This window comes from Malassezia globosa (genome assembly GCF_000181695.2).
Source record: "Malassezia globosa CBS 7966 chromosome Unknown mgl_sf_3.1, whole genome shotgun sequence".
Taxonomy (NCBI): domain Eukaryota; kingdom Fungi; phylum Basidiomycota; class Malasseziomycetes; order Malasseziales; family Malasseziaceae; genus Malassezia; species Malassezia globosa.
In genome coordinates, this window is record NW_001849871.1 from 318,441 (window position 1) to 334,571 (window position 16,131).

Consider the following 16,131-nt stretch of genomic DNA (forward strand, 5'->3'; position numbering starts at 1 on the left):
AGGGACAGACGAGCAGGCAAGTCACGTGTGAATGTGACACATGCATGTGCGCGTGCGATCGAGCCTTTGTGAAGCGATCTCATTGCGATTAGCAGGCCTGTCCCTCAACGACATGGGCTCAGCTCATTCACGCGGTGTGCGTGGTCGTGACGAACGCGCACAAGATCAGGACAATCGTATACCATCAGTCAGCATACCTGCGCGACGCGATCGTGAAGATGCCGGAGAACATGTCTCGTCGGAACACTCAGACAGGCGTCTTCGCCGCCGCCGCTTATCTCTAGGACTTCGTTCTCGCCACTTGGATCAGGAAGAGGACATGGCAGTGGATGGAGCACCTGCTTCACGCACAGAAAACCTCTCGCGCAGGATCCAGGCTGGTTGGAATAGGACGCCCTTGAGCTCTTTGTCCCGACGCTCTCAATCCTCTGTATCACCAGGACCCATGGCAGCGGCCACCTCCCCCGAGTATGAAGCTGGGACTGGCTCTGCTCCATCGGTCGCTTCTAATACTTCAAACCCATTTGGTCGGCGCAACTCTTCGCTTTCCTCCGAATCATCGAGTTCTAGGCTGAGTCGCATGCCTTACAATGATATGAACACACCAGACTCCAACACGACAACGCCCTCAAATCCTTGGGAGGCGGAGCGTGCGAGTACTTTCCGCATGTTAGAACGTGCTTTCGGATCTTTACCCACATCCTCAGCTCCATCACAAAGTCGGGCCCAACCTCACGCTCACGCTCAGCCACACCCAAGAATCGATCCATCTTCGCTGCCTGGCACATTTGGTCAAAGAAACGCCAGATCCACCAACCTTGGCCCAAATGCTGATCGACCCTCGTCTGCTTTAACCTCAGTTTTGGCTGAACTTTTGAGTGCGCCTCGAGAAGGAGCCCCTATGCCCATGACGGCACCCTTGTCCGGCACATCCGTCATTGTGCAAGGAGCGTTAATTGCGCGCACTGCTTCACAGCAAGATTCAGGCGAACACAATCTGCCGCGCACATCCTCATCCTCATCGACTAGATCAGCACCCACGCCCTTGTCGGCAGAACACGCAGAATCGCCTGGACCTTTGCCATCATCGACATCGACTTCAGCCAATGAACCTACCCCGACACAGCCCACTGCGGATGCCTCCAGCTCTCAGTCACAGAGCGGTTCTCAAAATGAGTCCAATATACCCCATGTTGCTACACTTGAAGAGCAGGGCGAAATGCTGGGCCGGATTCTGCGTATTGCCGCAGCAGCCACAGCAGCCTCTGTTGTAAACCAAACCCCCCTCAACCCATCAGTTGCGGCTTCTGCTACAGCTTTTGCCTCTTCTGCAATGCAGCAGCCATCCTCAGGCTCTGATGCGCAGCCTCCTGCTAACGACCCTTCAATTGCTTCTGAGCCTAGTCGTACGGCCGGGACCGGATTGGGACCCTCGTCAGAGTCGAACTCCGCCGAAGGTCGTTCACCCGAGACTTCTCGAGCTCCTGATTCTGAAGTGGCGCATGATAATCAGTCCACGTCGTCATCAGGTGCTCCGCAAGAAGCGGGCTTCGCTCGCGAACTGTTGAATCGTCTCATTTCAACTCGTGGTGGTGCCCCTCGTCAATCATCTCTGCAACGCAATGATTCAGAGGCCGCATCATCAATCTCCCGTCTTCTGCGTGATGCCTTGCGAGCATCGTTGCCTCAGCGCTCAGCACCGTCTTCATCATCAAGCGCTGAGTCAGATCAAACAACAATGGCCTCTGTATTATCCACACTCGAGCGAGCTCGGCAGAACCAACCGCTGCCTGATGGTGAGCCCGGCTCATTCGATCGCTTTTTGCGCGACTTGTTGGATGATCTGAATGTGGCCATACATCAACTGAGCGCTTCAGGAACAACAACGGCATCAACAGAGCAAGACCCTTCGAACTCGGCACATGTAGATGAAGAAACGCGCGAACGTCGTGAATCGGACGTTTTGTCTGGTCAGTTGGCATTTTTCCGAATGTTCCGTTTTGAGCGCAATGCTGAATCGGCGTTGGTCCCTTGCGTCATGGTCGGTGTACGAAGTCTGCGAGCAGAAGAACGACTCATGGGCGGTGAACAAGCGCTCCCACGAGACGGAGCAGACAGCCGCTCTGGTGTAGCACGATTCGTCTTGTTTGTGAGTGGTGGACGCTATCATGAGAATCATCCGCTTCTGTCAGCCCGTCCTCGTGATGCTGGACGCGACTTGATGTTCATTATGGAATTGCTCGGCACCATAGCGGCTATGAGCAATAAGAGGCCAACAGCTAGTGCCGCTGATATTGAACGCAGTGGCTTAGCCAAGGTTCGGGCTTCCGAGCTGGTTCATTTTCGTGCTGCTGGCCGCATTACGGAAAATACATCGGACAAATGTCTGGTATGTTTGGATGACTGGCAGGATGAAGATGAATGCCGTATTCTCTCATGCAAGCACGTTTTCCACGCATCATGTGTGGACCAATGGCTCGAGCACAGCTCGAATTCGTGTCCCCTATGTACGTATGAGTCTTGTTTTTTGTGCGATGTAATATTGACTAACCCGGACAGGCCGGACAGAAGCTGTGTCAACGACAGGAGTCGCAAGTGCCGTGCCTTAGATGGGCAGAAAATCAGCCTGCAAAAGCTGAAATTCTTCCGTGAGTTTTTTGAATCGAGCATATAAAGCCGTATCTTGTTCGCACCGTTCGAACAGGCTGCGATGGTGCAGATATAGATGGGAAAAAATGCGCGCAAGTTGCCGACATATTGCAAATACCACATGCGAGCGATGTAGAGACTTGGTCTGGTTTGGAGGAAAATGCCGTGGTGATTGCAACTGGTCTGACGCCATGTCGATAGCATGGAAGATGTAGCCGCGTGCAGTACATATACGTCCATCGTCATGGGCACGGCACATATATGCGTCATTGCCAACACGTAAGACCTCGCATGAGTCGACGTTCGTGCACTCGCGCTGTACATTCAGCAGCCATGGTACGTTTATGTCGCGAAGTATGCGCCTACGTCAACAAAGACACGATACTTACTTCAAGTGTTCATAGATCCACTCATTCCTATCGAACACAGGATTACCGTCCTGTTCGGGAATCCGTACCAACCTTTCCACAGCCTTGGGTGAATACTGCACTTGCGCCGCAATATATTGCTGGACACCAAACTCTGGCATGGCCAAGGCTTCCTCTACACTCATGGGTACCACATCTTTCAAACGCGAATTCTGTATGTCAACATATCATATTCAAACCCACCTACCTGTAGCGCCTCCAGCATTCGGTAAGGCGTAATGCTCTCGAATCCGCAGCCTTCGCACACTCTAGCACACGACTTGACAGTCAGCCGGCCTCATAGCACAGCTAGGCGTGGCAAAATTGCGGAGTGAAATAGACGCTTAGTCATTATAGCAAGAACGCCTTGCTGCGCTGACATCGCGAATTATGTGCGTGCATGGCAGACATGAACCGTAATGATATGGAGGAGTTTGGACCAGAGAGACAACGATGCACAAAACTTGTCTTGGATGAAACCGAATTCTTGAGACATTCGGCGTCGGGATTGGCTGCCACTCAGCTGCGCCCCGCTTCGTGAAAGAAAGATTTGGTGTCATTGCGTTGTGGCATTCATGATATCTACCATGTAGAAAGTCTTACTGGTATTTGTAACAAAGCGTCTATATCTGTGGCAAACAAGGGTGAGAAATGCATTCTAAACCATACCAAGCCAGAGGACATGAATGTAATCAAGGCGGAAATGACAAAAATCGAGTCATTATTGTATATCATCGTTCAATATCAAATTATTCTATGGACGAATGAAACGAATACATCTACTTCTGATTTATGGCAAAGGAATTACCCACCCATTAAAAGTAAGCTAAAGGCAATGGTGAATCCTGTAATCACTACTTTGCAGCGGCTGCTCTACTTTTGGAGGAATTACCATGAATGGGACATATCTTTTTCATATTTATGATGCATGTGGTATGCTACGAAAAATGCTAAGCCTAAAAAGGAAGGCTCATATTTGTCTGGGAAAATTTTTGACACCAAGGAAGAGGGTGTTAATGACCTAAGGACAGTCAGACAGGTATTCTTCACAAACCTGATATTCAATGCTGTAATCGACTCAAGAGTACTTTATGACATGTGTATGATATATCAATATACGCTCAACAATTTCTTTAGGACTCTCTAAGGATAAGTACTATCGAGACTTTGTGATCGAGTGTCCATTCTGGGCGCCGAGTTCAAATCGAGGTCTTCTGCTACTGATCAGTTTGACTAAATTTTCACCAAATGGGCCGTTGAGAAGATTCTCCGTTCCCGCTCTTTCTTGAACAAGGCATTTTCATGAAAATCACGGAAATCAGTGTCTTGGTCTCTTTAAATGCGCAAGACTATCATACTCGAGCTATCGTCTTAGGTAGTCGCCTTTTGTTGGTTTGATATTATTTGACGGTAATTTCACTTACTCTTTATTTCCGATTTAACCATGATGCAACTACAACAGTATTGTCACCTTACTTCTCGAACAGAAAATATTGTGCATTCTGGTAAAGTGTGGCAGAGTGTGCGATAGTTGTGTCTAGTTTTATTGGATCAAGAATACTATTTATTCTCAAGATCATGCTATTGCTAACACATCAACACAGTGGGTCAGCTAAGAGCCCCCTGGACTCATTCAGATCGGCCTTTTGACTCGTAGGTGATGAAATTGCAAAGCATCGGCATTAGAAATGATAGTATTTCATGCTTTAAGTCATAAAATCCGACATAAAAGAGTTTATCCGAGACGACATCTTGTGCTTCAACACTCAAGCTTTTTGACAATATCAGTACTCTGGTGTGCAAAAGCATGCGAGAAACGCGGTCAGATGGACACACCCTGGCCATCTTTCCTCGTTGGCAGTTGAATCAAACCCTGCTTGATTCTTTTCAAGTGAGTCTCACAGACTCCAGGTTTCTTATTATAGACCATACTATGTCTCCAGTGCAGCAGAATTTGCTTCGAGTCCAATTGCAAGATCTAATTTGATTTTAAGCAGTGATGAATGCGTCGTCGTTTTCATGATCCTGCAACCAGTACAGTACATACAACTCACTCTAGCATGACAGCGTAAGTATCAAACTGAGCCTATAAAGAGTACCTGGTTCGAGTGATACAACCAGACCACACTTGTATTGCACTTTCATAATACCATGCCCTCTATCACTTTCAGTCTGCCGAATAATGTGTTCGGGTTTATGTTCTAACAAGAAATAAAGCCAGAGGCTATCACAGCTGGTTTATTTCATGTTGTTCTTTGCATTTGAGCCGGCTGATGACATAAAAAATATTCGAAGATCAAAAAATGTCCCGTACCAGGATCGAACTGGCGACCTCCAGATATCACAGCTTCGCGCCAAGCGCGATCACGTATGAGACCGACGTGATAACCTACTACACCAACGAGACGATTTGCAGTGTCACGCAATGCAGGTTTATGTACTTATTCTAGTTGCGGTTTATAAACACGTTCAAAACCTTCAGGTGTTTCAGTGACATACTTTTGGCTGTTCAAATTCTTTTATGTGACTGAGTTGATTGTGTACAAACTTTAAAAAAGATTGACATAGATTTGTTTAACAAAAAGCATTTGTCCCGTACCAGGATCGAACTGGCGACCTCCAGATATCACAGCTTCGCGCCAAGCGCGATCACGTATGAGACCGACGTGATAACCTACTACACCAACGAGACTGACCACATAGGTCTCAACTGGGAGTGAAATATATAAACAAAAGAGAATTTTTTCTTTCGTTTTTTTAAAATTTCGGACTTTGTCATGATCTTGTTATTGACATTATCACAGATCGACTTTCTGCAATTTCACGCTTGCATTCGTCAGATACTGGGAAAGATCCTTCGAGATCATCCGCACCGTTCGAAGACGTGTCTTCAAATGAATCGCTACCACCTTCGTCAATAGATACGCCCATGTCATCATCCTCTTCGATACTAACGCCTAGGTCGTCTGCGTCACCCTGTGCATTAGACGCATTCATGCTTTCTTGACCACTGCGTGCATGATATTCGCTACTCGCTGTGCGTACAGCATCTTTATTTTTCTGTCTTGCTTGTTCGAGACGTAGTATGCATGTCTTATCGATTGATATAGCTTTTCGTTGCACTTTCCGAATGGTTCCGCCACAGGACCTCACGCAGATGCGCACACGATGGCCATCGATAGTATTAAGCAGCGTAGTTGCAGCCCAAACTTGGCGTACGCCATCTCTCGAACTTCTTAGTATCCCAATCCCGGACTTGGGTGAATAATATTTGCATGTCAAGGGACCTGCATACGCGCCCGCGGATACATCGCCAAAGTTGTCTCGGAGAGAAGCACGTATTGCTTTGGTAATGGAATAAGCGTTCACATTAGGTGCACGATGAGAAAATGGTATATAATGATCATAATCATCAGGAATTGCTGGTGGTTCTGCGGCTAAAGTCAAAAGGAGCCAGCGATTCTTGAATCTGACCATGAATAGTACAGGACCTCAAGTTCGTAGACGTGTAGCAATTGCGACCAAGTCCCAAGGTTTGTGTGGAGAAATCCCGTCAAATTTTTATCAACTCTCAACCGATATTCCCTATGAGCGATACTATAAGGCATTGGGCGGACGTGGGGGGGCGCGGGGAGGCGCTCGTGTCGGCTTGTGGGGTATGGAAGTCAAATCCGCAGTTTCCACCGGTGTTAAAGGATCCGATTCTGCGATTCGATTGGAAGTGGGTGGTAATGGCGCCATTCGAGTAGGTGGACTCAGCGGGTGAATGGCTTGGTCCGAGCCAGAGTCCGCGTCAGCATCGGTGATGATACCAGAAGTTACAGCCTCCTCTGGTCGAAGCGCAGAGGCTCGTTGCGTTTCTGGGGACAAAAATGATGTTTCATTTGTTGAAACGTATGTTTCGGGTGCTTGTGTCTCGATAGATGTAGCCGCTTTTTTAGCCTGATCATCAGTTTCTATCCTTGGCGATCTAGGCGATAAAGGGGAAGTATCTTTAGACTTTCGGCGCATAGGCATTGGCATCCCCATGACGAATGGTTGTTCCATACCAACAGCAGGTCTACTGCCCATTCGTGCCAAACGAGAAACGATTGAACCACGGCGCGAGGTCTCAACGTCCATGGATGTCAAGAGTTCTGGTTCATGTGTGGGAGAGAGATCGGCGTCGCCATATTGTAAGGAGTTGGAGTTAGGAGACACAACATGGGTTGATGTGCGAATGGGTGCCGGACTTTGTGAATGAGGAGGAATGTGAGTGGGAGGAGGAACCAACGCATGAATGTGTGAAGGCGGAGGTGCCGGCTCTGAGGTAGGAGTAGTCGCTGAGTCAGGAGGCAAAATTCCAGCTGTCATGGTAGGGGTCTCATTTGATGAGGGATTTTGAAGAAGATGCTCTAGAAGAGCTTGCTGGTCTGAAAAGTCGGCATCATCCACAGCACGTCCGTCATCAACGCCCATAGTAGAAATGGCCGTACCTATTTGGTCAACAGTGTCAGTTGCTTTTGGCGTTTCCTGTTGGCCAGAAGTAGTCTTACCTCTCACATGGGGAGGGGAGTTTTCACAATTCTGCAACTTAGAAGAATGTCCATTGACATGACATTGTGTACTAGATCTCTGTTGGCAGAGTCATACTCAGCGGCATAGTAGCTTCGTGCTGAAGACTTTCGCTCTGGCTCATGCACGGGATGGACAGACCCGAAGGATTGTGATCTTGGTAAAGTGACATCGTGTTTTTGATAAGGAGCGAGAACTGGCTTTGAATAAGATTTCATCAACTCTTCCGCAGAATCATTGGGTAATCTGTCGTCATGTTGAACGGCTTGAGTGTCATGAAAAGCTGGGACCAATTCAACGGGTTCTACTGTCGAAATAACGTCCGACGAGGGCATGTGATGCCCTTCAGACTCAGGTGCAGGGTCGTTCTGATCTGGCGATGCCTGCGATACGTGATGAAAGGTTGTGGGCGGATTGTAACGCAGATGCCCGCCCTTATCAGACTCATTATCTGTGTGTGTTGCATGCATTCTTTCTTGTCCCTCATTTCGCGAATCAAGAGTCACGGGCTGAGCACTTGCAGTTGCGGGAGATTGCTTATCGATGTGCATGCCCCCTGACTGGTGCACCATTTCGTCTTGGACGTTTTCTGGCTCATGGCTTGTCATTTCGTTGCGAGCATTGGCCGGGTCATTCAGTGAAACGTTTTTGGTCGCATCTGCCGGAGTCTTGAGCGGCAGAGTTGGGACTGGCGAGTTCAAAGGATTTACTGGGCTATCACTCGATGCCCCTGTCTGTACATTTGTCGGCGGATGGAATGGTTCCTCAATTTTACTTTCCCCAGGCGTACCCATTATCAAATCCGATGGAACGTTTCTAGAAGCGCAGCTTGCTGCGTTACCGAGTGCATCTTTTGGCTCGTCTTTCGCCTCGGCTGGCTTGGTGCGTCGCGTGCGAGGGGCAGGGGTACGTCGAGGTATTACCAGCGTTTGTGGCCCAGAGTCCGAGCCTGCAGCAGCTGGTGGTGGCACATCTAAATCTGGGTTGGTAGCAGGTAAAGGCTTAGGCTCATGCGATGCATCGACTGCTGCTGCCTCTAAATCATGTTGAGGGACTTGAGCAGAATTGTCTTTTTGAGTAGGAGCATGACCAAATAAGCCCGTTTCAACACGGCGACCACCCAGTGCAGCCATCCGCCGAGCAATTGCAGCTCGTCGTGCTACTTCATCTTCGTTCTCAGCGGGAGGCGGCCCTTCTGTCGCAAGTGGATTCACAAGCTTTGATACGGGTGGCTTCCGTTCGGTCGATGAAACCTGATTGTTTACAACACTTTCGTTTCGCTGCAAAGCTGCCATGCGTTCCTTCAAGCTCATTTTGATACTACTTTTAGCATCCGAAGCACTAAAGCCATTGGCCGAACCTTCAGTTGATTTAGCATCAATCTTTTCAGGTGTAGAGTGCGTGTCACCAGAGTTGCGGATTGACTCGGATGATACAGGTGATGGCGTCTTAGCCGAAGCGATTGGCATCTGTGGTGGCAGCAATGGCTTGGGCTCACCTTCTGCTGGTGGTGGACGTTTCCATGCTCCCGGTTTTGCGCGGGGGATGGGTGGTGGCGTCTTTACAGCTGGTTTATTGAAGGCTGCGATACGGTCACGAAGAGACATGCTGCTGGGGTCTTTGGCAGGCGATGGGCTGGAAGTCGAGACGTCAGCTTTGTTTTTAGTGGGTGAGTCCTCTGTAGAAGGAAGAACGATACTGGAATTTTTCTGCGACTCATCTAACTCGACGGGTGATTTTCGGATCGACTCCGACGTCGAATGTTCGGAATGTGCCGAGGTAGACTCGTGTGTAGCTTTGGATATCGGTTGAGGCCGACTAAGTTCAGTTTCAGACGGTGGCACCAGAATAGCCTCAGCAGAGGGTATGTTTTTAGCTTCATGCTCAGGTAAACCTTCTTCGGGCATCAAACCAGCAGATGCAGGTGCTGTGTGTGTAAGCGGCACTGAAACATGTTCCGTGACTGGCTCAGTTTTTTGTGATGGCGAGTCTTCACGTCCCGCATTCATTTCTGAAGTTACTGGTCTGGTGCAAGTAGCTTTTGGTGATTCAGGAGAAGGTAATGAACCTTGAGCCAATTCCATCGGCTCCGGTACCGGATGAGGGTCTGACACTGACACAGGCCCAGGTACTGCTGTTGCTGGTTCGGGACTTGAATGTGTGCATAAAGTTTCCGAGGTAGGCATAGATGCATGATTGTTAGTACTAGATGGAAGGCATGTTGGTGCAAGCATTGTCGAGCTTGTTAGGTCGGCGTTTGGTATAGATCCAGTCACATGTTGAGCCACAGAGGCAGACGTATCCGACTCACCGCAACCATGAGGCCGTGCCAAATTAGATGATCTAGAGATGGAGATGGGATCGGAATATGTGGTGGGATTCTCAAGTTCTAGATTTGCGCTTGAATTTGTGGATGCGGAGGGAAGTACGGAAGCGACAGGAGCCTTTGGTTCCAGAGGCGTGGTGTCAGATGAGATTGACACAGCCCGATGTGCTTCAGACTCAGGCGCTTCGACACGTATCACAAGGCTAGCAGGAAACTGACCCTTGCGTGATCCATCGAGCCACTCCCCCATATACCAATGGTCGTCTTCATCGTCCTCATCGCTTTCCTCAGTGGCGGCTGGCTCCGTCGTTGGGGTCTCGCGATTCGCATAGCCCCATACACGAAGCGTGTGACCTTTGGGGAAGGACAAGTCTTGTGGATGTGGGCTCTTGTACTTTACTATTGACTTGACGTAAATAGGAAACGACATGGCCGTTGCAAGATGGTGGGTGCGTTGGAGCTGGGCGATCCGTGCGGCCAACGGAGAGTCGCGGGGGAAAGTGGGGGGGGGGGCCCGATGGAAGCCCGATACTGTCATGCATGTCATGCACATGACAAGAGGGCGGTTAGGGGCGCGGCTTAGGTCTTGGATGAAGCCACTGACGACTTCTCCCCCATAACCGAATACCATATTTCACTTGCACCTCGTTCATTTTCGCTATGGAATTGTGGCACACACTAGAGAACAAGGGCTCGGTGGCTCGTGACCATCTTGCGTTGGAGCGTACATTTCTCGCATGGATGCGCACCTCTCTCACACTTGTATCTATCGGGATGTATGTGGAAAAGGACAGCTAATATCTAGTGCTATAGCACAGCTTTTCCGCTTGCCGGAGCTAATTGTTGATGATAATCAAGGGACATCGAAGCGCCTTCTTGAGTTTAGCCATTCTGTTACTGTTGCAGGAAGCAACGTCAAAATGCGCTCACTTCAGCGGCTGTAAGTTACGAGACACTCATACTAACGTCATAGTGGCACTCCGATCGGTATCTCGTTCGTTGGTGTCGGTATTTTCGTGTTGCTATGTGGGGCGCTGCGTTTCTTTCATACGCAGGAGGTCATGATCGGCGGAAAGTTTATTCCTAGCCGAGTGGAGGGTACGTTCACGAATACCGGGCGCTTACAAGTCAAGTGTTCGTGTTGGCGTGTATCACAGGAGCACTATTGTTTGCTGCTCTAGGCGTAATGGTCTCTGTGGCTGCAGGTATCTTGTAAATAGACATACGGCATTGCAACTGCCTAGAACTCGCTTGCATTACAATCTTTTTGGTGTGTCGTGGTCATGGTCGTGGTCTTGATCGTGTTCCTCGACGACCATCTCTTCATCGACCCAGTCTTCAAAGCCATCTTCAAAAAGATCAGCAAGTGCGTCGTGTTTTTCATCCATTGACATGGCCTTGTTGCGCATAATTTTTTCCCATTGTCTCCATTCATCATCTCGAAGCAAGCAGCTATCCATCGCTTTTGTAATCTTTGAGATATCGACATCTTGGCCAATGAAGACTAGCTCTTGACGTCGATCACCCCATGGAGTCAATGGATCAAAATCGCGCCGAATAGCTGCATGGACTTCTGGGTCATCAGGCCACTCGTTTTCAGGTACTTCGCACCTCCAACGCGCGCCGCCAGTCAGCGTCAGCATGACGCCCGCCTGTGACCAATTACCGAACATGACGGGACGTGTAGCAAGCCACAAGAATCCCTTTGAACGAAGCACAGGGTTCCACAATGGTGAGGCTCGTTTGCACGCAAGGCGCTGTTGTGGGCATAATGCAGGCTGTGCATCTTCATTCATGTCATCGTTAGAGCTCATTTCTGTGTCGTCACGATTTTGCTCGACGCCATCATCCATGGTCTCTTCTTGGATCACAACAAAGCAGGAACGGATCGTCTCCCATAGTCGCGCCGGATGGAATGGTCGGCGTGCACGGTACACAAAACTGTTGATGCCATACTCGATGGTCTCCGGCTTAACATCTTCCACGAGACTCCGCAACCATCCAGCGCTTAGGGCTGCTTTTTCCAAGCTGAAGCTTTTCGTTGACAAGATGGCGTTTACATCAACGCGGCCGTATGATGCAGGGATTACGCGTGCGGATGGGTTGAGCATTTTGACGAGAGCCATTACTGTCTCCAGTGCATCCGGCGACACAAGATCACACTTGTTTACAATGACACAGTTGGCAAACTCCAGCTGGTCCACCATAAGATCGCTGATATTGCGGTCGTCGCCCTCTGGCACTGTTGGTCCATGCCGGTCAACAAGAAAGTCGGATGTGTCAAAATCATGAAGCATACTCGCAGCATCGACCACTGTGCAGCAAGTGTCGAGGTGAGCAATGGCAGGCAGTCCACCGCGTTGAAAAATAGCTGCGAGTCGCTCGTCTTCGACCGCCGTCGCGGCAAATTCTGCGCTAAATGTTTCCGCGACTTGCATCGGCTCAGAGATGCCGCTGGACTCTATCAGTAAGTAGTCAATGCGCTTATCACGCGCGAGTAGGGCCACATGTTCCAGCAAGTCCGCACGGAGCGTGCAGCATATACATCCATTTGAAAGTTCCACTAAGTGGTCCTTCCCGCGAATCAGCTGGCCATTAGCGATGAGCTGTGCATCGATGTTGAGCTCGCCCATATCATTTATGATGACAGCGATACGCAATCCATGTTCTGGACTCGTAAGGATGTGTCGCAACAGAGTCGTTTTCCCCGATCCAAGAAACCCACTCAACAGCGTCACAGGGAGCGTCGATTTTCCGTGACTGTCATTCTCATCACCTTCAGACCCCAGCACATGATCACACTGCATCTTTAGCCAACTGGCCTCTTCACGCATTTGCGTCTTTGTACGTGGCTTACGTTCGCTGTCCATTTGTTTGCCTGTGTGTATATCGCGGAGTTCAAGTCCAAATTTGTCGAGCATGTCGTACACAAGATCATTAGGCTCAATGTCTCGTGGGCGACGTGGCAGGACATGAACATGCACATGGGAAACGGTCTGTCCTGCAGATGCGCCATCCTGAACAGCGATTGAGAGGGAGTCACCGCTGAATGCATATTCCACGACGCGTCCGACTTTTTGGACTGTCTCGAAGAGCGCGCCAACCGCATGAGGCGGCATGTCAGCCAGACGCTTGTATGGTATGCGTGGAATCACAAGGACATGTCCAGGAACCACGGGTTTCAAGTTGACGATCGCGGCCACATCATTCGAGCAGAAAAACACTTGGTCCGTCACGTCGAAAGAACTAAAGTGGATCATATCCATACGCTGGTTTATTGGCCCAGGCGAGCGAGGCGTGCATAGTGTATGAGCCTGCTCCGTCGCCATAGGTGCCATGGAGCCGATTTCGTGTGCCACGCTAGTTTGTGGATGTGCCTTTATATGCGTTGCTTCTTCGCCCAAGCCTGGGGTTGATTTGCATGCCTCTCGCTGGATTTGGACGAATGCCTTTGCTCTTTGAAAGCCGTCGAAGCGCAACTGCCTATGCAAGTGCCAGAGCCGCCAAGCGGCCGACGTGCGTCGTACAGGTACTCGCATACGTAGACAAACAAGGGATTTCGTTGGCTACGGTGACCGACCGTGACAGTAGCATGGATTGTCGAATAACCCTGCAGGTACTCAATCGCTTGGATTTTTCCCTTGAAACGACAAAACACACAACTTGCATCTCCACAGTGCGCGGTGTTTTTCTTTCTTGGGCGGCGCAAAACTCCACCACCCACGTTCTGCTCTCCAACGTACTTGCCCGATCGTCCGACCAGCAAGTTGTTAGCTTAGGACAAAAAGCTTGCTTGGTCTCGTGCATCAATTCATTTACGTAGGTAGGAAACAGCAGCAGGGTATCATATTCTATAGAAACATAGCAAATCAACTACCATGCGTCATTGTAATCGTCGCCATAGTCGGCTTCATCACCATAGTCTTGCCGCGTAAGACCGCCGAGCGCCATCCAATCTTCATCAAGGCGTGCACGCTTAGTCGAAGACGAAGGACCTACAGTATCGTCTTCATCAACTTCTTCGTCCACGTCGTCATCCTCGTCATCATCCTCGTCAATGCCATCGTCTTCGTTGGTACTTCCATGGGCTTTTCTCGCCCCGCTGGCAGAGCCCGTATCCTCTTTGCCCTTCGCACTGGGAAACAAGCTATTAAGAACGTCATAATTAATACGACGAGACCATCTTTTCTGTTGCATCATTTGCTTTGCGGACTCAGCCGCGGAGCTCGTCGGAGCTGTTGTACCATCACGAGGCTTGTGTCGCTTCCGACTCCGAGGTGCTGGGGCAATGCCCGCCTTTTGATCTGCCTCGAGCTTGAGCTGACGAGCAAGAGCTGCTTCTAGGTAATCTTTGTTAAATTCCATCCAGACGCGTTCCTTCACTTTGACTTCTTCATCAGTCAAAAGGAAGCTATCGAGCTCTTCTTCATCCAAGTCGTCTAAGCCGTCGTTGGCGGCGGCGTTCGGTTTCGATTCAGCTGACGATGGGGGTGCCAGATTCGCATCAGCTGCATGCGCCGCCTCTTTCTGTGAATCGGAAAGCTTTATAGGTGGCTCTGCTAATGCTCCTGATACGTTATGAACGCGTCCGGCCTTAGCTCTTTCCGTACGCTCGCGTTCTTGTTTGGATAAGTCGTTACTAAGCTCCTGAACTTCAGCCTGTTGCAGAAACGAGGTAATTTCCTGCTCGGTTGCCTGGTCAGCAAGCTGGTCGATATCGGAGCGAATAGGCTGAGCTTGCAGAGAGCCATGGTCTTCCTTATCAGGCGACACTTGATCGTCATCACCGCTATCGATGCCACTGTCACCATTGCTATTGCCATCAGCATGGCTGTTTTCATTCAAATCGTGGCGATTAGGGCGAGAATCAGTACTTTTGGCGTGTCTCGCGTCCATGCTCGTAGAATCAACAAGATTGACGCGCGGATCCTTGTGTTTCTTGGGCATTCGAGCACGAGCAAAAGCAGGCGGATTGCTTTCTTCTTCAAGCCAAACGCTCCGGAAGTCTTCAATAGTAAGTTGGCCACTCGGCGTAGCCTTGAACTCTTCCAGACGTTTGCGCAGTGTGACATCGGCAATTTTGACGACTTGAACAATTTCGGTAATGGAGCGGCGGAAGTGGTTCATACGTGCTGCCAGCAACAAGCATGCACCACAGATACCCGCAGGACGACGGCCTTCGACCATCCAGTCCATCTTGAAGCGCGTCACGAGACGTGTGGCATCCGTCACGACACGCTGTGTCTCATCACCAAACTCAAGAAGCGCGGCGAACCGACTAATGTAAAACGATGGGTCAATCAAGGGAATTTGCAAGTTGAGGACGCGCAAAAGGCGCAGGTAGCTTCGTCCCAGTACGAACACATTGACTTGGATTACATCCGCAAAGTCAATGAGCATATGCGTCGTTTTCGCCATGCGGCATGCCACGTAGAGACATGATGCTACCGTGTAGTCCGACTTGCGTCCCAGAACAAAGTTCCTCGGCTGTGACCCTGTCGCTGTCGCTGTGCCACCATCCAAAGCTAGCTGGAAGAATCGAAGCGCTCGTTCTGCTACGTGTGCCGGAACACCACGCGCTGTAGCCATGCGGTTGATATTCCAACGCGCGTTGGCAATGGTACACTCCCGCGACTCGCCTGCGGAGCTGCCACGAAAGCCTGGAGCCGATGTACGTGCCCGAACCTGGTCTGCGCCTAGATAGCTGCCCTGCACGACGGCCCCACCAGCTGTATTTTCGGCAAAAGTAATATCGCTGACGATTTGCGACTCTTCCAGCACCACACCGCATGCACTGCATACTGCTTGTGAGTCGGCAAAGTCAATAGCAAGTGAGCCACAGTTTGTGCACCGCATTTTCAGTGGCGGCGGTCCCCACAGTGCTCTGGCAGTTAGGGGAAGTCAACCACGATTCGTGCTTGGGAAAAATGTATGAGGCAGGGAAACTGGAGTTGATTGCTCACTTTTGCTCGCACTCTCACTGAGTAAGGTGGCGGCGGTGCTCCACCAGTGTGGGTTTAAATTTTACTTGCCCAATTCCAGTTTATGGAGGTGGCGACCAAAGGGTGGATGTGTCCACCTCACGGCTGGTGCGAGAGCGACGGAGGCTGAGAGATTGCAGGTCATCCGTGCCTGACTGTGGCTAGTTGTTGTAAGGGGAAGGTGCCTCCAGTCTTAGATGACATAATCATTCTT

General features: G+C 50.0%; 6 protein-coding genes across 6 annotated transcripts; 1 reads left to right on the forward strand and 5 right to left on the reverse strand.

Annotated features, from left to right (window-relative positions):
- Window positions 1-112: 112 nt before the first annotated feature.
- Window positions 113-2,609, forward strand: MGL_1470 (uncharacterized protein; the record flags this gene model as incomplete). The annotated part of the gene is made up of 2 exons (XM_001731235.1): window positions 113-2,507; window positions 2,560-2,609. The coding sequence occupies 2 exons, from the start codon at window positions 113-115 to the stop codon at window positions 2,607-2,609; spliced, it is 2,445 nt and encodes an 814-aa protein (XP_001731287.1).
- A 425-nt stretch (window positions 2,610-3,034) lies between these two features.
- MGL_1471 (uncharacterized protein) lies at window positions 3,035-3,202 on the reverse strand (the record flags this gene model as incomplete). Its single annotated transcript, XM_001731236.1, has 1 exon — window positions 3,035-3,202. The coding sequence occupies one exon, from the start codon at window positions 3,200-3,202 to the stop codon at window positions 3,035-3,037; it is 168 nt and encodes a 55-aa protein (XP_001731288.1).
- A 2,629-nt stretch (window positions 3,203-5,831) lies between these two features.
- On the reverse strand, window positions 5,832-6,533 carry MGL_1473 (uncharacterized protein; the record flags this gene model as incomplete). The annotated part of the gene is made up of 1 exon (XM_001731238.1): window positions 5,832-6,533. The coding sequence occupies one exon, from the start codon at window positions 6,531-6,533 to the stop codon at window positions 5,832-5,834; it is 702 nt and encodes a 233-aa protein (XP_001731290.1).
- A 1,061-nt stretch (window positions 6,534-7,594) lies between these two features.
- MGL_1474 (uncharacterized protein) lies at window positions 7,595-10,489 on the reverse strand (the record flags this gene model as incomplete). Its single annotated transcript, XM_001731239.1, has 1 exon — window positions 7,595-10,489. The coding sequence occupies one exon, from the start codon at window positions 10,487-10,489 to the stop codon at window positions 7,595-7,597; it is 2,895 nt and encodes a 964-aa protein (XP_001731291.1).
- Window positions 10,490-11,192: 703 nt separating this feature from the next.
- MGL_1475 (uncharacterized protein) lies at window positions 11,193-13,274 on the reverse strand (the record flags this gene model as incomplete). The annotated part of the gene is made up of 1 exon (XM_001731240.1): window positions 11,193-13,274. The coding sequence occupies one exon, from the start codon at window positions 13,272-13,274 to the stop codon at window positions 11,193-11,195; it is 2,082 nt and encodes a 693-aa protein (XP_001731292.1).
- A 535-nt stretch (window positions 13,275-13,809) lies between these two features.
- MGL_1476 (uncharacterized protein) lies at window positions 13,810-15,792 on the reverse strand (the record flags this gene model as incomplete). Its single annotated transcript, XM_001731241.1, has 1 exon — window positions 13,810-15,792. One exon carries the CDS (start codon window positions 15,790-15,792, stop codon window positions 13,810-13,812), a length of 1,983 nt encoding a protein of 660 aa, XP_001731293.1.
- Window positions 15,793-16,131: the final 339 nt, after the last annotated feature.